Source organism: Pleurodeles waltl, chromosome 8 (assembly GCF_031143425.1).
Source record: "Pleurodeles waltl isolate 20211129_DDA chromosome 8, aPleWal1.hap1.20221129, whole genome shotgun sequence".
Taxonomy (NCBI): domain Eukaryota; kingdom Metazoa; phylum Chordata; class Amphibia; order Caudata; family Salamandridae; genus Pleurodeles; species Pleurodeles waltl.
The window spans coordinates 1,338,987,194-1,339,009,775 of NC_090447.1; the positions used below are offsets into that span (position 1 = coordinate 1,338,987,194).

At 41.7% G+C, this 22,582-nt stretch overlaps 1 protein-coding gene across 1 annotated transcript in view; it reads right to left on the minus strand.

Annotated features, from left to right (window-relative positions):
- Positions 1–22,582, minus strand: part of AASDHPPT (aminoadipate-semialdehyde dehydrogenase-phosphopantetheinyl transferase) — a 195,300-nt gene that overhangs the window by 19,470 nt on the left and 153,248 nt on the right. The window contains exon 5 of the mRNA XM_069202342.1: positions 19,648–19,737. Within this exon, the coding sequence (XP_069058443.1) occupies positions 19,648–19,737 (90 nt within the window). The remainder of the gene's footprint in view (positions 1–19,647; positions 19,738–22,582) is intronic.

Sequence of the window (22,582 nt, forward strand, 5' to 3'; positions counted from 1 at the left end):
GTATTTCAGTGTCTGCAATGCAGACACTGAAATACGCGACGGGTGCAAACTGCACCCGTCGCACATACCCACTCCGCCGGCTCCATTCGGAGCCGGCTTCCTCGTGGGGAGGGGTTTCCCGCTGGGCTGGCGGGCGGCCTCCTGGCGGTCGCCCGCCAGCCCAGCGGGAAAGCCTGAATGGCCTCCGCGGTCGAAGCGGCCATATGGCGGTTCCCGCCAGGCGGGCGGCGACCGCCGCCCGCCGGCCTCGGAATCAGGCCCATAGTGTCATATCCTGGCACAAGATTGGATCAACCATTCTCCCCCTCATCTTTGACCCCTGTAATCAGTAGCTGAGTCCCCATTAGAAACCAGTATAGATCATTTTGTCTTTGATGAAAAAAGGCTAGTTGAGTTCATTGATATAGCATCAGTTACTAAAGTTATTTTGAGAGCAGCATTAGTGAAGGCACCAGGCCCTGATGGGGTTCCCATTGACCTGTTCAAGCAGAACCTAGAACTCTGGGCACCACTATTTACAAACGTACTCAGGGCAGGTACCAATCGACTTCTGGAGGGAATCCATCACATTTCTAATTTATAAAAAAGGGTGTTAGGAGTCTTCTAGTCTGCTACTGGCCTATTTTATTGTTAGAATCCACTGTAAAAAAATCTTAGGGTGTGTTCTATTGGGTAAATCGGAGGATTGGGCAGACTCTAACTCCTTCTTCTCAATGTTCTAATATGATTTTCGACCTGTTTTAGGGACCGTTGAGCAAACACCTAATCGGTCCCTGATAATGGGGAACTATGTCAAAGCCAGGAGAGGTCCCCTAGATATGGCCTTTATGGACCTATCCTGTGCTTTTGACTTGGCTGAGAGGGTAAAATTGTGGGACTTGATGGTGCATGCTGGAGTTGAACCCACATTGCTGAATGTTGTCAGGTGCCTACCCTGGGATACAACTACCAAAGCACGTTACACCCAGCTTGGAGAGTGTAAACACCCAATTAAGGTTGCCAGATATAAATGCAGGGTTGCATAGTGGCACCATTTTTGTTTTTATTTTATATTACTTCTTTGGATACAGTTGTGGGCTCTTGTAGCAATGATGTCCCTAGAGTTGGCCTCATCCTGTTCCGGTACTTTTATACATGGATGATGCGGTTCTTAAAGCACAAACTGGCAACATTTTCAGAACCTTTTACATGGTTTTAATGACTTTATGACTAATTTAAACTTAAAGGTGAACCATCAAAAATCGTTACTTTAATTTGCGATAGGGTTAATAGACGCTCTAGAATGTTAGGCTACAAGCCCCTTAAGGAGATGACCCAGCTCTACAAAAGCAAATGCCTTGCAGATGGAACATGGAACAGGTGTTTGTGGGTATGCAGCATTGGGGGAGATTGCAGGCAGCTGAAAATAAGTTTCTGTGTAGGCTTTTAGCCGTCTCTAAATCCACCCCAATTCTCATCTCACACAGTGAATTGGGCATGGGCTTTGTGGAGGACCAAGTTAGAATGGCCCCTCTATTATTGTGGCTGTGAGCTATGGAATATACTTGAGGTTGGGTTTCTAGGAGTGCGCTGGAAGACTGTTTAAACCTAAGTAATACGAGTGCCTTTCCATGGCTGGCATATGCTAAGAAAACTTTTACCAACTTGGGCCTTAGTTCTCTTTTTGACTCTCCAGAAAGTATTGGCCCTCAAACCAAGGATCTGGTTAAATAAAGATTCCTATTATATAAAGGAGAACAGAATAGATAAGTCACTTGACATGCCCTTTGTTCTCAGTTATATGCCAATCTCTACCACTTCAGTGATGGAGTGTTACCTGACATTGGTTAGGAACCTTGAATATAGATACTATTTAACATGGTTAAGACTAAAAACAGTACACTTTTTAGTCACATTTCCCTCAACAGCACTTGGGTCGTATCTCTCCCATGCTGTCCGTGTGATGCTGTTTCTCCCCAATCAACGGTGCACTTTATACTTTCTTTGCACTTTGTACCATACTTTAAGACCCTGTTTTTTGCACCCAGTTTTAATCCATAAGAGCAATATGTCCCACCAAGAGGAGTTGATCTTATAAAATATCTAGTATCCGCCACAATCTGCTCTGCCTTGCCCGATTAAATGTGTACTGCTATCAAACTGAGAAAGAAGTATGCTTTATAATGGTGTCTGGTTTTAAACATGCAAACTGCTTTGGGGGGTTGTTTCTTCCCAACCTATGATGCACTTTAGAACGCATTTTAAGAGCTTGTTTTTATGCTAAGTTTTATTGCATATGCACTTTATGCCCCATCAAGAGGGATGATCATTCTAAAATGTATATCCTTCGCTACAGTCTATTTTGCTGTGCCTAATTATATTTTTATTGACATCAGATTGAGAAAGAAGTATGGGCCTGCCTTAGAGTTTGGCGAATGGGTTACTCCGTCACAAAGCGTGAAGGATATCCTGACCACTGTATTATGATCCTCATTGGCTATAAATAGATCGCAATACAGCGGACAGGATATCCGCCCCGGTTGTGACCGAGAAACCACCTGCGTCAAAATCAGGCCCTATGTTTTACAATGGAAATTGTTTTATTTTTTTTTTAAATCTGTAGGCTGGGTCCCCTCTCTTTCCATGAAACTGGTATCTATTTTTATTGTGGTTTTATTTTAATGCATGCCTGAATTTGTTATGATTGTTTTAAAATGTATTAAATGTTGTGCTTTTATGGTCAAAGCTATGACCGAATAAAGACTATTGAATCGAACCCCAGTACTCACATGTCCACTATCAACTCTAAATTGTACGACGTCAATCTACAGTACATTCATTCAGAGAGGAATACTCGTGTTGTTCTAATAATCGCCCTATTCGTAGTGAAGCAGGCTTTCCACTTCTATGAGGAGGTTTCAAAAAGCATAATCAAGCAGATTTCTGATTGGGTTTTATGGTATTGTATTGTTCTTCGGGGGAGGGTTCTCACAATCAAGTGTCTTCCCTCTTAACTCCTTTGTGGCATAATGGATGAAAAAGAGTCCAATAACAGGAGGTGGGCACAGAGTTGGCGCTCTATGAACTGGTACATGTAATCCCGCTCTTACAATACGAAAATAACTATCATCAGAGCCATAAAGCAGATTTTTGTCAAATGATTAGTAATAACCCTTTCAAGAACATTTCCCTTCAGAAATGGTCCAAAGAGACTAAACTAAATTCTTAATTCGAGTTAGGTGCCAGGATTTAATGAAAATTCCACTGAGATGTACCCTTAGTTCGAGATCATGCATATGGTCTGATGGCCTTTTCACTTTCAGGTGGGCTAAAAGGGAAATAATTCCATTGCTTCCTTGATGTAAATTACTGTTAATGGCAATTTCAAATATTCATAACAAGTTTTTGCTCTCTGGCGCACATTATATATTCATGAAATCAGTACGACTTTTAAAGTGTGTTAGTTAAAAAAAATAAAGCAGGACAGAATCTTAAGTGGCAAACAATTACGATTGCACATAGCAGACAGACTACCTTTGAGTGAAACACGATGTGTCTGATTACTAGTTTATGCGTGTAATAACGCTATCTGTAGAGATACAAAAGGCTGCTTCAGCTCACAGAAATTGCATTCTGCAGATAAGCCTGTGTGTTTCCAGCAACTCACTTTAAGCCCATCGTGCACAGTTATATGATCCTTGTAATAATCTTCTTACCACTAACCCCAAGGTGTCCAGGTAAAGCGCTTTAGGTTAAAGGCACCTCGTGGGTGGGCCTGTTAGAACCCTCAAAGAGTGTAGGGCCAGAACCCCCTGTGTCCCCACCACCAGGCTTGCAGGTAAGCCAATGCATCATAATGGAGGTATTATGGTGCGAGAACAAGAAGTTCCTATTACGTCATTAGAAGGCAGCCTACAAAGCCCCAATCTGATCTGCAAAAAGGTAACACTATTCCACATGCACAATGGAGGTAAACTGCCCACAAAAAGAACACCACAAAATCATGCCAAAATTATTAAACCCAGAATGGTACAACTCAGAGATTCTACACTTTCAAACTTCGGCACCAAAAATCTCCAAAAACCTTACCTCAAAAATGAAAAAAATAGAGGACCAGCTCAAACAGATACAATTTTCCCTTCAAAAACAAGAAAGTCACAGAAGCAGATAAAATAGATCAACCAGTTCTTAACACCATCAATGCGCACATTCAAGAAAAAATCCACATTCTTATCATGGCAAGCAGATCATCTGGATCGTGATCAGTCCAGGGGAACTGATACTCAAAGTACGGCCCGGGGGGCGCATGCGGCCCTCCTGACCTGTACATGCGGCCCCTGGTCAATAGCAGCAACGGGCTGCTGTTTACCCAACTCAGCACTAGCATACAAAGATGTTACATAAATAGGCAATCATTTATTTAAAGGTTAACAAAGTAAAAGAAGGGAACACCTTCATTTTAAAGACATTTTGCAGAAAAAATCACTTAAAAATTCAAAACGGGTCCTTTTATTTACAAGCAGAACCGTTTCACCTTAGTACATCGGATTATATATGTGCATTCAGAAGTAATTCTTTTTTAAAGTGATAGTTTAAAAAACGGATTTAGGACCACTCACCCCCCACAGTGAGACCAGTGAACTAAGATGCAAACCAGTTGTTAAGCGCATTCTTTGGGTGGCCTGGGTTTTCCAGGGGATAACAGGGATAGTATTCTCTGTCACACACGTAAAAATTCCTGGTGACTCTAAAATGACTACAAAACATGGTATGCTGCCATCACCATGCTAAAAGCATGATCCTGTAACAGGGATAGTATTCTCCGTCACTACTGATGGCTTGTGCTCTTCCAGGCCCAGGATAAGTTTAGGCTCAGTTTCATTTCAAAGGCATATGTAGGCCTTCGTGAACACATAAGGTTGGCATGAGGCTAGGGCCCGAAATCCAAAAATCATGATACCTGATACTCACAGTTGGGCACGCAAGGCAGGACATTCCAGTCCCAGTATATGTGCTAGTGGCTGAGCAGGCGGCTTGAATATACTACACCAAGATAAAGCATATAAAACAGCAAGTGGTACCACAATTATTCATATAGCTAGCTGGCCATGCTTGACTATCAATCTCTCAAAATTGTATAATCCAGGTAATCTAAACTGTACCTGTTCCTTGACAACAAAGCTCAACTGGGTATAAGGTACAAACTACATGTATTTAAAATGAGGAATACTAAAATTTATTCTGTCTCGGGCACTAGACATGCTACATTCACATCTTCAAACTAGGCTGATCAGAGAATACATAGCAATTTCTTGTGGACTTTTACAACCTGTAAAATCTGGAAATGGCTAAATCATAACTTCAACCACAAAGATTCAGAACAAAATGGCCTATGTTTTACCACCTTACCGTGGTTGAGTTATGAGTACACTTTGAGATGCTTAAAGACATAGCCAAAACTCACAAGATGAAGCTCTGACATCCCCCTACAAAGAGAAATCCACTTCCTTTCTGGATGAAAGACTTTCAGAAAAAAAATAAAATAAAAAAGTATTGGCAAGCACATTGGCAAAGAAAAGCTAGACAAATGGTAAGGGAAACGGAAAAGTAAGGGAAACACTCAAATATGGCTTCCACAAACTAAACAAAGAAGGAAAAATTCATGCAACAACTCCTATGAAAACAAACTAGAAGCCATCTAACCACCAAAGGAATTTTAGCAAACATTTTTCAATCAATCTCAATGTTAGGTTCAAAATCTAGAGACATCATGGTCAAGCAGGAACCACAATCCAATTCATGGTAAGTCACAAACACACCCTCTGGTAGCTTGGCACACAGCAGTCAGGTTTAACTTAAGAGGCAATATGTAAAGTATTTGTGCAACTCTTTAGACAGTAAGACAGTGATTGAAAACACCACACAAAAATATACCACACCTGTTTAAAAATATATAACTTAATTTAAGAATAAAATAAGACCAAACTGACAAATCAATCAATAAGTAGAACCTGAGTTATTAATTTTTTATGAATAAACTGTAGAAAAGCACTCCAAAAAACGAGTCAACCGGGGCAATCTGGTCCCACCAGACTGGGACAAAGTCAAACATTCAAGACAAAAGTGACAGAGCCTGGGACGGCTACATGAAACCCATTGGGCCCGCTGAACCAATGTACCTTAAATCGTAACGCAGGAGCATTGTGTTGGTTCCGAACCACGCTGTTAAGAAGATGCGTTGATTTTCCAGTAGAGGAGATGCATCGAAGATCCCCATGCACGAGTGGCAATGCGTCAGAGCCAAGATGAAATAGAGTTTGGGTGAGGGTGCTGGCTGTGTCAACTTCAAGGAGATGCGCTGATTCTTATGAGTGAAGTGACTGCGATACGGAATTTGTCGTCGTCAAGGCTGTTGTGAACGGAGATTCAGGCACCTTGAGCTGACGGAAACACTGCAATGCTGTTTCTGAATGCGAAGCGCCAAGTTTATCCACGGAATGGCAGAGATGCACCGGTTCTGTTCATGCAACAACACAAATGCAGTAGTTCTGCTGGAGCAACACCTGAAGATCTACCTCCAAGGGTCCAGGACTAGGGTGGCACCACTTGGCAAATCAGGTGCACAGCTGGCAGAGTCCAGTTGCAGTGTTGGGTTAGTTAGAAGTCTTTTATGTCCCTGAGACTCAGATCAGGAGACCGGTCAGCTGGCACGTAAAGTTACTGGGTTCTGGGTTGGAGAGTTGCAGGTCCATTCCTTCTCACCCAGGCAAGAAGGGCAGCAGGTAGCAGGTCCGCACAGCTAAGCACCAGTTCGTCCAGACGGAAGGGGAATTCCAGCAGAGTGCCAGTCCTTGTAGCAGCACAGCAGTCCTTCTTCCTGGCAGGGTACCACTGGCCCAGAAGTGTACTGAAGTGGTAGGGTCTTAGGTCCAGTTCTTAAACAAAGTGGTGCCTTTGAAGTGGGAGAGACTTCATAGAATTCTTGGAAGTGCACAGAGGTCCTCCCTTCCTGCCCTGGCTCCAGACTCACTACAGAGGAGTATGTAGCTCTTCGTGTGGGGACAGGACCCAGCCTATTCATGTGTAAGTATGAGGACAGCTTCTCCCTCCCATCCTGTAAGGATGGCCAATAAAGTCATACTTAAGCTCCCATTGTGTATAGCTGTCTAGAGCGAATTCGGAAAACCCAGCTGCCACCCACCCCAGACAAGGGATCAGAGACGGGCAGCAGGCACCAAATGGTTAAGGTAAGAAAATGCCAACTTTCTAAAAGTGGTATTTTCAGCAGTACAATTTTAAATCCAACTTAACCATATAACGTGATTTTAAAATGTGATTCCAGAAACACCAAACTTGAAAAAACTATCTCTTCCATATTGTGAATTACACTTATAAAATGTAATTAGGCAATCTCAATGTTAACCTATGGGAGAGATAGGCCTTGCAGTAGCGAGAAACACATTTAAGTGTTTTTCACTACCAGGTCATGTAAAACTTAAAAGTACATGTCCAACTTTTTAAATACACTGCACCCTGCCATTGGGGCTGTCTAGGGCCTACCCTAGACGTGACTTCTATGTTTTAAAAAAGGAGACATGGTAACAGCACCTTTGGGCAGGTCACCATGGCAGTTTAAACTGCACACACAGGCTCTGCAATGAGGCCTAAAACACTTTTTTAAAGAGCTTCTTAAGTGGGCATCACAACTAGAAGCATTTATTTACAGGCCCTGGGCACACTTAGTGCACTTTACTAGGAACTTGTAAGTAAATTAAATATGCCAGTTGGGTATAAGGCAATCAAACCATGTTTCAGGGTGAAAGCACAAGCATGTTAGCACTGGTTAGCAGTGGTAAAGTGCACAGAGTCCTAAGACGAACAAAAACGAATTCAGCAAAATTGAAGGCAAGCAGGCAAAAGGTTTGGGGGAAGACCACTGGAAGGTTGACAGGTCTAAAAAGCTCATAGTCACAGATGCCAAAGATGGAATTTCATGCAAGGCTCTAATCATCTAAATAAGCTATTTACAATTGAATTGATTCTTCAAAAAGCAGACCACAATTACGGCCATAAAAATTATTTCTCAAACCAAATTACTGTCATTTAGAGATTAAATTTAGAAGACCGAGCCTCCACATCAGTCCCCTTCATGTTTTAAATAGTGAACGACTGCATATTATAAACTATGTACAATCACATAATAATCAATGACCTAGTCTATTCCACACTAGTTATGATTCAAATACGGATGGAAACATGGCAGGTACTATCAGCAATGTACAAATGCATGTCTCACCATGTGTACTGAATGTCTCCTGCCATAGCTTTAAGCACATCACATCAGCCAGCTTTACATCTGCGTAACACTATTAGTAAGGAAGCCAGTTCAGTCCATTCTATGTAAAGAGAACTTAGTCATATGCCAATGTGAGAGCGAGTGAGGTGGTAGTGTCTGTATGTGGATTTCGGCTTTGGGAACTCAACATGCATCATACTCAAACGTAAAGCCCAGGAAACTCTGTCTTTGTTGCAGAGATGTCACAACAACATTTTTCCTGCTTCAGTATCACTTCATACTTCTGGCCTCTTCAGCTGCATAAAATTATGACTTTTTTAGCATCCACATTTTTTGTCGCTTACGTTCACAAGCTACTGGATCGGTACACCACCCAACAGCAACCACAACACCTCTCAAACTATTTAAAGTTAGTAGTGAGAAAACTGCAACAGCAAAATGTTTCATAGTAGTCTGTAACAAGGGGAAGTTCATCCTGGTACATCTTGTGGGCAATACCCAATACATTGAATCCAAGGCCATCAGCACACTAAGCAAGCAGTAGGACTGAACTCTTTAGTTATATCTAATATGCATAATTATTTGGTAAACATCTAAGGGCCTGACTTATTAGTTGGGGAAAGGTTATTCTGTCGCAATGGCGACGAAGTACCCTTTGCGCCTGCCGGTCCATCCGCCTCACTTAAAGACAGGTAGACCTTCAGTGTATAGGTGGCAAAGACTGTCTCAGCCCACTACACACACACCTCCGACGGACCCATGGATTTAGAGCCCTCTGAGGTTTGGCCATGTACCTGCCACAATATTTCCAACATATCCAAGATCAAAATTGGGGACGGGGTCTGGGCCACCAATGAGCGGGGAAAACAACAAGGGCTTGGAGGCTTTTATCAATCTCTTTACGAAGGAGATGACACCTCGCAGGACATCATAGATTCCTACCTTAGGGACTTCTTTTGGGAGCCCTTTGATCCCCAACACTCAGAACACAGTTGGAGGCTTCCATCACCTTGGCCAAGCTACACCAAGCCCCAAGGAACACTTTGCCTTAGCTGTTGAACCACTAGCAATCACCATTTGTAGAGCAGAGGCCATTGTCGGTATCCCCTTTGGCGAACGCAACCAAAAGATTGCTCTATTTGCAGATGACCATTTGTTCACTTTCACCCAACTTGCAAATTTGTTTCTGGCCCGTGTAAATGTCTTAACAGTCTTCAAAAGGGTTTCTGGCTTTAAAATTAACATGGATATATCTCAGATCATGAATTTAACAATCCCTAAGCTGGTCCTTTCCGCATTGCAGCCCCTCACTCCTTTCTAGTAGGCCCACAATCCATCAAATAGCTATAGTTAAATTTAACCCCCACTTTAACATCTTGGACGCATGTTAACTGGCTGGAATATTGGCAATCTGTCCTGGAGGATCTCCACCAAAGAAAGTCACTATAGGTGTGCTCGCTAGGCCACCTCAATGCTGCTAAAATGTCCATCCTTCTGAAAATCCTCTACCTATTCCAGACTTTGCCCACCCCAACCCCCAAGAAGATATTCTCTGCCTTCAAAGGGACTTACACACTTTCATCTTGGGAGAGAAACGCAGCAGGTTCTCAAACACAGTACTGATGGTCCCTAGAGACCGGGGTGGGGGGAGGGGTCTGGCCTGTACCATTCTCCTTGAATATTACTGGGCTGCTCATCAATGCTACATTTGGGAATGGGTTGCTGTGAAAAGCACTGGTTCCACATGGACCGAGGGTAGCATGCAAGGCCCCTTTGGGGCTTGGCCTGGCTACCCAAATATACAAGATCATGGAGTGTGTACAAAGCTACTCTCACCAAAATGGTTTGTGAAATCTGGGACAAAACTGCACTCAAACAGGGCCTCACCACCTTCCCTTCCCCTAACACTCCACTTGCCTGCAACCCAGACCTCACATCAGTTCAACAGGCTCATTCCTTTTCTAACTGGGGAGATGGAGACTGTTGCACACTCTGGGATCTTTTTGAGGGAGAGACTATTAAGACTTTTGAGCAATGTTAAAAGGATTTTCATATTCCTGAATCTTCTAGATCACAATACTCCCAACTGTGCTTTACCCTTCTAATGTTCCGGGGGAGACACAACAGTACACCTCTTTTGAAACTCGTGTTAGGTCATTCGATGGGACAACCGGGGCTGATATCACATACTCCAGCATTAAGCCTCTGAACACCTAGATGCATACCAATCGCAGTGGCATTCTGACACTACTGAGGGAATTTCCAAGAAACAATGGGAACAGTTGTGCTGCGATATTGCCAAGATGTATACCTCGGCACGAGATGGCATACACACTAATGACGAGATGGAATTGTACCCGACACGTCTATGCGCTATTTACCCCACTACCTCACCCCTATGTTGGCTCTGCAACTTGGCATCATGTAACTTCATCTATATATGCTTTTCCTGCTATCTCATTGCAACATACTGGAAGGACGTCCTTTGCCACATTAGAGGGGTTATGTGCTTTCCTCTCCCAAAATCCTACAATACAGTGATTCTAGACACCCCCCCCGTGCTGGAAGTTATGACACATAGTGATTGGCGCTTAATAGGCCATATGTTAGGTGCTGCTAAACAACTTATTGCCCTTAACTGGAAAAAACCTTCTGCCCCTGATTGCCCAATAGTCTACACATCTTTGGCATGTCATAACCATGGAACTCTTGTCTCATAGGATAGTTCACACAGATAATACATTTGCCCACATCTGGCAACCCCTGATAAACTATGTTACCCAATTGGAATATTCCTGCTTCACACATCCAAGACTCAAAACTCTCCACCTATTTGATTAATGCCCCCCTTGGCTGTGGAGACTACATTTATAGGGTGGGGAGGGGCTCTGTGCACATTACAGCCCCACTCACCTCCCTATACTCAAGTTTCCTGGCTTTATCTTCTGGTCCATTAACGTCCATATCCCTCCCCAGAGCACTATTATCTTTCAGAGGCTCCTCTTTGACTTTTGCTACCTTATTGTTTTCTTCATTTCTACTATTGTGTATGGGTGTTTTCATATGTATGTTATTTGTAAGCTAATATGCTGATCCATCACTTGTAAGACTCCAGAGCGGGGCTTCATTTCCAGTCTTGGCTTGTCTCATATGTGCTCACAATTTTAGTTGGTTTACCCATGTTCATGGTACAATAGACTGCAAGTGCTACATATCCTTACATGCTATCAAAGGCTGTGTTTCATGTTGTCTTGGTTTGCAAACAAACTGTCAATAAAAAGATTTCTAGTAAAAAAGAAAAACGTGTCAGGGGCAGAGAAAAACATTTAAACCCCATCGGTGCATAAGTGGGCCATTGGCCCACGCCCGCACACCCTCCCTGGTGTGGGTCACGACCAGGGGCCAACGCTAGGGAGGGGTTTGAGGCACGCTGACATCACACTTTGTTTACCCCACCGGAGTAGGAAGCAGCAGGTAAGGATGCTTTCTGCTCCGGTCGGGAAAATGGGCCCGAAAGGGCCTCCCCAATGTTCAGGAAGGACCCGTATGAAAGGGGAGATTCTCCCCTTTCAAATGAGGCCTTCCTGAAATGGCTTCCTGGCCGTGGATCGCAGCCACGCTGCGATTCACTGCCAGGAAACCACACTACTTGATACAAGGGATTACACTTGTGGGGTTTGGCCCCCTCTAAAAACGGGCCACCCCCAAGGCATATTTTTAAAAAAAGAAAGTTAGTTTACCGGGGGGGGGGGGGGGGGGGGTCTGTTGGGGGGGGAGGGGGTCGATCGGGGTTAAGAATTAATACAAAATTGTAAAAAAGTAATAAAAATAAAAAAATTAAACTGACAGTGGGTCATCCCTGAGCAGGGCTGAGCCCCTGTGGAGGCAATTTTTTAAAATAGCTGTATGGTTTCCCTTGGAGCCACTATCGCCCGCCCAGGGAAATCATACAGCTATTAAAAAAAATATATATATATATATATAATTGGGAGATCACTTTTGTCAATGTGTGTGTGGTTTACCTGGCGGCTGAAATCGTCCCCCACATATAAAAGTCATCTTTTTAAATACACACACACACATATATATATATATATATATATATATATATATATATATATATATATATATATATATATATTGGAAAAGTAGACAACGTCCCGTAGCTTCAATTATTTGGCAAGTGTTCTTTTTATTGCAGATTACAGAGGTCGAGGAAGAGGAGAAAGAGGAGGAAACAAAAACAAAAGAGGTGGAAGAAAACAAGGAGAGATCACGAGTTTCATGGGAACGCGTACAAGAGGACAGAATGCATTTAATCAAGGAACAAATTGACAGTTGTTAATTTATCGGATATAACTCTCACAAAAAATCAAGAAGACGTTTTGTCACTCTGTTTGTCATTTTGCCCAACGGCTTTCTTTGATTATACCCAAAGTATATTCATTTAATTTCATGAGAAAACTGAAACTTAGATATTTGTATGCCACCAAGTCACCCAGAGAACTGGAAAATGTGAATTTGGAACCATCCAATTTATTAATAAGTGATTTGGATGTTTTGCAAACAATGGGAGAATTAGAGGGTGACTATGGGTGGAGTGATGATCCTATAAAAAGTATTTATAAGGAAGGATTGAGAACAGATTTTAGGTGTGATACCATTGTCAATTTTCGATCTAAATCAAAGTTTTGTCCACAGGTGTCACAAGGATCCATAGAATTGTTTGAGAAATGCAAGTTACTTGAATTTCAGAGAATAGACAAAAATAAAAATGTGGGTTATAAAAATCTAAAGAAGGAGCAAATACAAGCTATTAAGGATTTGAGCAACATGAAAAACATTCTAATAAAACAATCAGAGAAAGGGGGTAATGTAGTAGCTGGCCCCTTGACAAGTATTTAGAAGAAGGTTTAAGACAATTGAGAGATAGTGGTCAATACGAAGTTACCACTAGGCAGCATTACATACAAGCTCAGAATAGTTACCAAGAGAGATTGGGTGTATGGAAAGAGATTACATTAATTACTAATGAAGAATATTATTTCTTAAAGTGTGATTTTCCGAAAATGCCTGTACTTTATTTATTACCTAAATTGCATGAAGATCCCAAGAATCCTCCAGGGAGACCGATTGTGTCTTCAAGAGATAGCGCCCTTGAGAATACCTCTAGATATGTGAATTACTTTCTTCGACCTTTTGTGCAGTCATTGCCATCGTATATAAGAGATACTAGTGACTTTTTAACTAGAATTGAAGGCATAACATGGGAGAAACAATATTTATTAGTAAGTTTAGATGTTGAACGTTTGTATACCTCCAGTCCACATAAGCTAGGGGTTCAAGCTAGACAATATTTTTGGAGAGCTAGATCATTGTCATACTTGCAACACACAGAAATGTTATTGGGCATAATGGATATTTGTTTGCCGAATAATTTTTTCATCTTTGATAATCAGAATTATAGACAAACCCAAGGAACAGCAATGGGAACCTATTTCGCTCCCAGCTATGCAGGTTTATACCTGGGCTGGTGGGAGGAACAGGTGGTGTACAATAGCCATCAATTTGATGAACATGTGGTCCTGTGGGTACGTTTTATCGATGATATATTCTGTATTTGGAATGGAAGTGAATTGCAAGCTAAGGCATTTATAAAAGATTTGAATGAAAATCAGTTGAATCTACGATTTACAGCACATATTCATGCCACTCAGATAGAGTTTTTAGATCTTAAATTGGAGGTGTGAGGTTCGAAGTTGGTGAGTGTGCTGTTTCGGAAGAAAACAGCCAGCAACAGTTTACTGCATGCTAGAATATGTCATCCAAAAAAGCTCATAGGGAGCATACCATATGGAGCGTTATTAAGAGCAAGGAGAAATTGTAGTGAACAGGAAGATTTTTTGGAGGAAATCAAGATCATGAGAAGTAGGTTTTCAGAAAGGGGTTATTCCAACAAAACTATTGCTAGTGCATGTGATAAGGTTTTATTAACCAATCGAGATGAAGCACTAATTTCACATACTAAAAAAAGTTTTGATACACAACAATCAGTTAGATTTATCACAAATTTCCATAATCTATCATGGGAATTAAGAAGAAGTTTAAATAAATATTGGAATATATTACGGGCAGATGAAGTAGTGAGAAATTTTGTGGATGAAAAAGCTCAAATGACCTTTAGAAGAAGCCCCTCACTGAAAGACCAGTTGTGTAGAAATTTAGTTCAATCTCGAAAGGATTGCCAGAGGTCAATACAGGGTGTTTATACCTGTGGGACTTGTAAAGCATGCAGATATAGTATTAATTGTCGAGAAATAGTATTATGCAAAGAAATGAAACCATTTGTGATAAGGAAACACTTAACCTGCAACACAGAATATTCAATTTATGCATTGTATTGCCCGTGTAATTTAGTTTACATAGGCAGCACAATTCATAAAGCGAAGAAACGGATACTAGAACATTTTCGGGTGGTTAAGAATGAGGGCAAACAATATCCAGTGGCTAGACATTTTGCTAGGTACCATGATAAGTATACAAATTTGTTGAAATTCTGTGTATTGGACAGTATTCCTGTAAGCATAAGAGGGGGTAATAGAGAACAAGAATTACGCAGACTAGAATAAACATTTATTATCAAATATAGGACACTTCAACCGAAAGGATTGAATATGGACGAAGAACTGGCAGTCCATTTGGGTTAATGCAGTATTATGAAGTAACAGCAGTATTATGGAACAGGTATAATTTATAGTTGAATTCTTTTTTTTAATAAGTTCATAGCTCAATGGGTGGATTAAAAGGTCCAAGTAGTCATTAATAGTATACATATGACATGAGTTATAGTATGCATGAAATACTAAAAATCATTCAAATGTTGTATTTCATTTACAGGGCGATTTGTGATGGCAGCCCTGTATGATGGAAGCAGGAGAGCTATCATATCTTGTTCAGTATTTCTTACCTGAAAAAGCTGAAAGAATCACGATGTGAAATATAAGTATAACATAATATTTATTTTCTATAGAAAGTCTGCGAATTCAGTTGATGTGAATACCATTATTTCAATGTTATTTTTAATTTTAATTGTAATTTTCAAAATATATTTTTTTGTAATTCTAATTTTATTTTATTTGTAATGTATTTTATTTTATTTATGTGCAGTGTATGTTTCTTGTAGAACACAGGGTTTCAAGAGAGTTGAGAAACAATATTGAAGAGAATTACAGGATGGAGTGGTAGCACAATAGATGAAAATGTATGATGAAAGATGTTTAAACATTTCATTTCAAAATGTCCGACAGAGTTTATGTGGGAATATACTCTGTTTGAAATTTTAGTCCTTTTACTATAGTTATGTAGTGGTTTACTCTGGAAGTATTAGAAGGATAGAAAAAGGACTATGGTAACATGTTGATTTTCTAAACTCGTGAACAAGGAGCAGGAGCTCCGAAACGCGTCGAGTTGTTCTGCCATCTTTGAGTTTCTTATTTATTCGGTGATCGATTTACCCAACAGGGTAAATCGATCACCAAATAAATAAGAAACTCAAAGATTCCTGTGAGTGCTGTGTATGACTTTTGTCAATTTGTGGAGAATGTAATACAGGGATTGGCCTTCCCCTGACACGATCACCGACTTTTTGCAGCGCGCCTAGAGGGGGCCATTTGGAGAAAGATATATATATAAAATCACCACCAATTCTCTTGCAGCTTGCGTCTTCAAAGCAATGCACATACTTCAACTGAAGAGTTTCAACTGCAGCTTTTAGGCGGCAATAAAAAAGTCAAGCTAACTCTTGTGATTATGTTTCTGCTAGAAAAGGATCTGACTTTAGTCTAGCGGCAGTTTCAATTCCATAAAGTAGCGCAGATTTATATGCCTACTGCAAAGATCAAATCTGTATTTTATGTGAATAGCTGAGTGGATTAGTAAAGCCAGCCATTACCTGCGCTATAATACAAATGCAATGTATGTGCGAGGGGGGCTTCGTAGAGATGAAGGGCACTTTTGCTGTGTGCTAGTGAGGGAATCCAAGGAGGAGGTCATGGGGGTGGGAGCACCACTAATGACTGTTGGACTGGGCGCCAAAGGCGCTAAAGACTGTGACAATTGGTATGTGACATGGTGAAGTAATAGTGTGTCTTTTTTTGTTTTTTTGAGTGTCTTGAGAGAATGTGCTGATTGAGGGAAGAAGTGAAGGTAAGGTGACTGTAATGCGTACTTTGCACGCATCCCACACACACCCACCAGCAATTTTGTGACTATCTACGTAGGCTAGTGTTTTAGAGCGACAGTTTAGCCACTAGCAGAGATGGCGTCTCGTTGGATGACAGCTGCTCAAGACCTAACACGGGTTATAGAGGACAGCTCTGACGTAGGATCAGAGACTGAGACAGCAGATACTGAGACATCATGTGAGGGATAGGACAATAGCGCATACTCTGGGAGTGATTTTTCAGTCGGAGGAGTCCCATCCGAGAACTCCTCTTCCAGTGATTTTGAGAGAGGTGATAAGGACAGTCCTGCTGTCTCTTCTCAAGCACAGTCTGTGCAGCGGGACAATAGCGGGTTAGCCCAACCCACAGAGTAGGTACATGCGGCGGCAAGCACAGAGAGAGTGCTTTCTTGGGGGCTCACCCATTTAGTTTAGCCACAAATCTCACCGCCCAAATTGTATTGTGGAGACATCAAAATTAGCTTATCACAAAACAACCTGGTTTGTAAGGCAGGCACCTGCGTTTGTGGTCCTAGGCTCGGCGGTCATATAGGGAAACCTACCAAACCCAGACACCTGGGGGAGTCCACAGAGGTGTGGCTTGTGTGGATTCCCCAAAGTTTTCTTATGCAGAATACCCTGCAAAGGTGACATGTTGAATAAACACTCTATTTTTTGTGTGTTTTTGTCACACAAACTACAGGAATATGCTGGGATCCACAGAAATTCCCACTACCCAGTGTTTCCCCACCTGTCCTGATAAAAACACTACCCCACCTGAGGGCCTGTACCTAGTGTCTGCGTCAGGAATGGATCACCAGTTGCCCTCATGTAAGGACTAACATTGACCGTTGGGTGATCCAATTCTGACACGGGCACTATGCCTACCCACACAAGTGAGGTACCATTTTTATCGGGAGACTTGGGGGAATGCTGGGTTGAAGAAAATTTGTGGCTCCTCTCAGATTCCAGAACTTTCTATCACCGAAATGTGAGGATAAAGTGTTTTTTTTTTTTGTTGCCAAATTTTGAGGTTTGCAAAGGATTCTGGGTAACAGAACCTGTTCAGAGCCCCACAGGTCACCCAATTCTGAATTCCCCTATTCCCCTTAGGTGTCTAGTTTTTAAAAATGTATAGGGTTGCTAGGTTTCCCCGGTGCCGGCTGAGCTACAGGCCGAAATCCAAAGCTAGGCACTTTGCAAAAAAAAGGTCAGTTTTCTTTGGAAAAAGGAGATGTGTCCACGTTGTGTTTTGGGGCATTTCCTGTCGCTGGCACTAGGTCTACCCAAACGAGTGAGGTACCATTTTTATTGGGAGACTTCGGGGAATACCAGGTGGAAGGAAGTTTGTGGCTCCTCTCAGATTCCAGAACTTTGCAGCACCAAAATCTGAGGGAAAAGTGTTTTTTTTGCCAAAGTTTGAGGTTTGCAAAGGATTCTGGGTAAAAGAACCTGTTGAGAGCCCCACAAGTCACCCCACCCTGGATTCCCCTAGGTGTCTAGCTTTTAAAAATGCATAGGTTGGTAGCTTTCCAAAGAACTCGTCAGGGTTCAATGTACAAATGTGATGTGTCCAAGGCTGCGTTTCCTGTTGCGGGCACTAGGCCTACCCACACAAGTGAGGTACCATTTTTATCGGGAGACTTGGGGGAAACACAGAATAGAAGAGCAAGTGTTATTGCCCCTTATCTACATTTTTTCCAAATGTAAGACAGTGTGTAAAAAAGAAGTCTATTTGAGAAATGCCCTGTAATTCACATGCTAGTATGGGGACCCCGGAATTCAGAGATGTGCAAATAACCACTGCTTCTCAACACCTTATCTTGTGCCCATTTTGGAAATACAAAGGTTTCCTTGATACCTATTTTTCACTCTTTATATTTCACCAAATGAATTGCTGTATACCCGGTATACAATGAAAACCCACTGCAAGGTGCAGCTTATTTACTGGCTCTGGGTAACTAGGGTTCTTGATGAACCTACAAGCCCAATATATCCCCACAACCAGAAGCCTCCAGCAGACTTAACAATATCTTGCTTTCAAAAATCTGCCAGAGCCGGAAAAAGTTATAGAAGAAAACGTGGACAGAAATCACACTTTTTTTTTTACCTCAATTTCAATATTTTTTTATTTCAGTTATTACTTTCGGTAGGAAATCCAGGAAGGATCTACTCAAATGACCCCTTGCTGAACTGAGAATTTTATCTACTTACAGAAAAGTTTAGCTGTCTGGGATCCAGCATTGGTTTCACACCCATTTCTTTCACTAACTGGAAAAAGGTTGAAAGCACAAAAATATTGTAAAAAGGGGGTATGTCCCAGTAAAATGCCTAAATTGGGTTGAAAAATGTGTTTTCTGATTCAAGTCTGCCTGGTCCTGAAAGCTGGGAAGACGGTGATTTTAGCACTGCAAACCCTTTGATGATGCCATTTTCAGGGGAAAAAAACATGCTTTCTTCTGCAACCCCCCTTTTTTTTTACGGTTTAAAAAAAAAAACCTCTGGGTACTTCTAGAATCCCTAAGATGTTGGAAAAAAAGGATGCAAATTTGGCATGGATAGCTTATGTGGACAAAAGTTATGAAGGCCTAGGGACGAACTACCCCAAATAGCCAAAAAAGGGCTCAGCACTTGTGGGGAGGGGTGGGGGAGGCCCAGCAGCTGAGGGGTTAATAACCCCCGTATCATGGGAGAATGATCTAATTCTGAAGGGGTCACTGTTCTTTTCATTTTCCAAAAGAAAATCCCACTTTAAAAATAAAAACACAGTTGTACATCATGTTGAAAGAGCCATTCATCACATTTACAATGCATTTCTAGGAACCACTGAGACTGTGGTACCTGTAAATTCTAAAAATGTCCCCAGGGGCAGCAGCCATTTCTAAATAGAGTACCCTCAACACGGTGGGGATTCAGTGTTCTGCTACGGTGACAGTAATTACTCTTCCAATAATTAAATCAACCCCCTAAATGTCACTGTAAAGTAACTGCAGAAGTACAGAACGGACTCCCTAATTAACAGCACTCTATTGTGTTATATTCTATCACATGCTACAATCCATAATGTGAAAATGTTTTTCTTTAGCTTGAGTCATCAGCGGTATATGCAAGTCATGCTTTACAAGTAAAAAAAAAAGTTTGCACTTCTTACATGAGAATGCTTCTCCTTAAAACAATTTGGCTTTTCAATGGCAACGGCAACGGCAACGGCAACATGATGTCGTTCATCCAGCATGGTTTCCTGCAAAACAGATAAAAGTGTATCATGTTTGGGTACAAAACGTGGCACTCTAGATTATTACTATAAAAGTCTACCATTTGTTTTTTTCAACAGTGGAAGTGTGTAATCTACCTATAAATGGCCACACAATTTCTTACTAGACACACTTCTTATCACATTCATTAATGATGAGAAAATTACGTCACATCTTGCTTGAACTTTCCTATTACAGGACGTGCACATTTCACGATTTATGGAATCCACTCCTTTCTCTTTGTGGCTTCCCTTTTATAAAAAAGAGCCCAATACAACCTTCTGCTTCATGGATGCGAGCCCACGACGGATACCGGCTTATCCCACCTTAAAGTCCTTGATTTTTTGATTTTTTTGACAAAGAGAAAAAATGATCACAACAATTTTTTTTTGACAAAGAGAAAAAATGATCACACAAATCTCAGACGGAAGCACCAACCAAAATAAGGGTTGTGATCTACTACACGAGTATGATGAAATAGTAAACTTTCACATCGACAAAACCAAACAGTTTGAGGACATCGAAGTCCTTTTCACACTGATGTCCTTACTCAACCAAAAGTCCCTGAGTTTGCTTTCTTGAACAATATCAAATCCATTTTAGTTCCTCGAAGGAATCCATATTTAAAAAAATTTGCGGACACATCACCTGCTTTCATAAATTACCCTTTCTGCCTCCATACAGTGATGTATGCCCCAGCAGTTCCTTGCTCTAGTTAGATTCAAAGGGTTACTCCACTCTCGTGTAATATCTATTTTCCAGTAATTAGCTACAGGGAGCAAAGGGTGCTCCTATTTATAATAAGTTCATTATAAATCCTTATTTCTAGCATCCTAAATTGTGTCAGCATATGGCCTTCAGCACACAGGATCTCAGAAAGTTCCTTAATTACTGCAAACGCTGAATAACGATGTACTACTGTATAGTACATAAGAAAGTGACTTTTTTCATGTTTATACACTTATGATAATCTGGAATGAAGTGTTCATCAAATTGCATAACATGGATGGTGTTTATATAACAAAACTCTCTCTCTGTTGCACTGTGACAGAGGTGCAGAACTTCCACATTGGTTTGTCTAACAAAAATGGGTTGTCTACTAACCAGCACAGAAATAGAAACAAAGGCATCCCATTCTGATTCTATGTCCATGGACTGAATATGCAGACTACAGGGCAAAAATGCCTAGCAGGAATAAATGCGTGAGCAGCACATTTTTGTTAGTAAGAAACTATGTGAAAAGTCACTATTAGAAAAAGATGACAAGCTAAAAGCGTAAATCTAAAATGGAGACCTAACACGGGCCATGCAACATGCTATTGCATACCATGCAGGATTTCATAAGGGCTTGAGGGGAGTGGTACGTCTGATCCATGCTCAACTCCCCTTTGAGGTGTATTGGGTACATCTGGATGATATGTGGACAGTTTCTCTGGGTGGCAGGGTCTCCCTGGAGCTCATCCATAGTTTTCTGTTTGGTGCATGCTCCGCCCACCCTCAGGCAGTTACTTCTTTCACACTTAAAAAAAAAAAGCCTTGTGTTAAGCTCTAACGGGACTTACCATAATGGAGGCAGGGTGGTTTTAATGGATTGATAACAGCTGTCCTCGACAGAGCTGGGCCCACACCAACAGCTCCACCCTTAGCCAGCCAGGTGGGGACATTTTCTGAGGCACAGGGTCTTAGAGATGTCTGGCGCCACTATCACTGTGAAGCAGGTAGCTATACGTATTTCTCAGGGGTTACATGGTGTTCTCTCTTGACTTGATTATTATTTGGTCCCAGTGGCCTATTTGTCTTCAATTTTTTAGATGTTCCTCCACACCCAGGGCCTATCGGGTCACACCAGATTCAAACTGCGTGTTAGTGTGGCTGTCTGTACACACTGACCTTTTGGCGTCTGGTGGTTAACTCAGCAGGACGTCTGGGAGGCCCTTCAGAGGGGATTGACACAATTCTTTCAGCAGAAAGTGGTTTTCGTACTGTCTGTAGCAACGCTGTGGGGAGTGTTTGGAGGAATTACGTGGGGTACCATGATCTGGAAACTAGCTCACTAAAAATAAGAACACTTGTGAGCTATTGATACTCTCAAACAAGCTGTATGGATTGAATATTGGAGAGAGGCCTCTGGGGATGTGCATCACATGCTTACACCTGGATCCTCTGTACTCAAACAAACACAAATTGATGAGGCTCAGAAGATCTGGCAAGCATCTCAAAGTCTGCTTCATGAGCATGAAAACAAAACAGGCAAGCTGCCCCACTGGCCTAGCCACGGTACTGCTACACTTAGCTATATGACACATATTGAGGTTTGATCAGGTGTCACTTATACGACCCCTGAGGGGACAGTGAATAGGTTTGCTGCCTATTATGCCTCACTTTATGCAAATGCTTAAACACTGTTAAGGCGAGGGACTCCATATCTAAGTTTCGTCCATTCAGCTACCGCAACTGACCGCTACTCAATGTCATACTCTCAAGAGGAGTAACACTGTAGATGAGCTTGCTGATGCCATATCTCAGCTGCGCACAGGGAGAAAGCCTAGGCCCCAATGGGCACTCCATGGAGTTCTTCTATAGTCAATCTGGTACACTAAAGAAGCAACTGTTGGATCTTTTGAATGAGGTCTGAGAAACTGGCTAACTCAAAGGGACACAATATCCACAGATTGCACACTATACTTGCAGGTGCTCCCCAATCCCCTTCTGCTCAGGAACTTTGAGAAGGCCTTTGACTGTGTGCTGTGGAGTTATGCTCCATTTTCTCGAGCATATAGGCTTCGGCGTGCAATGCTTGGCATATGCACAACTGCCACACGACAGGCCATG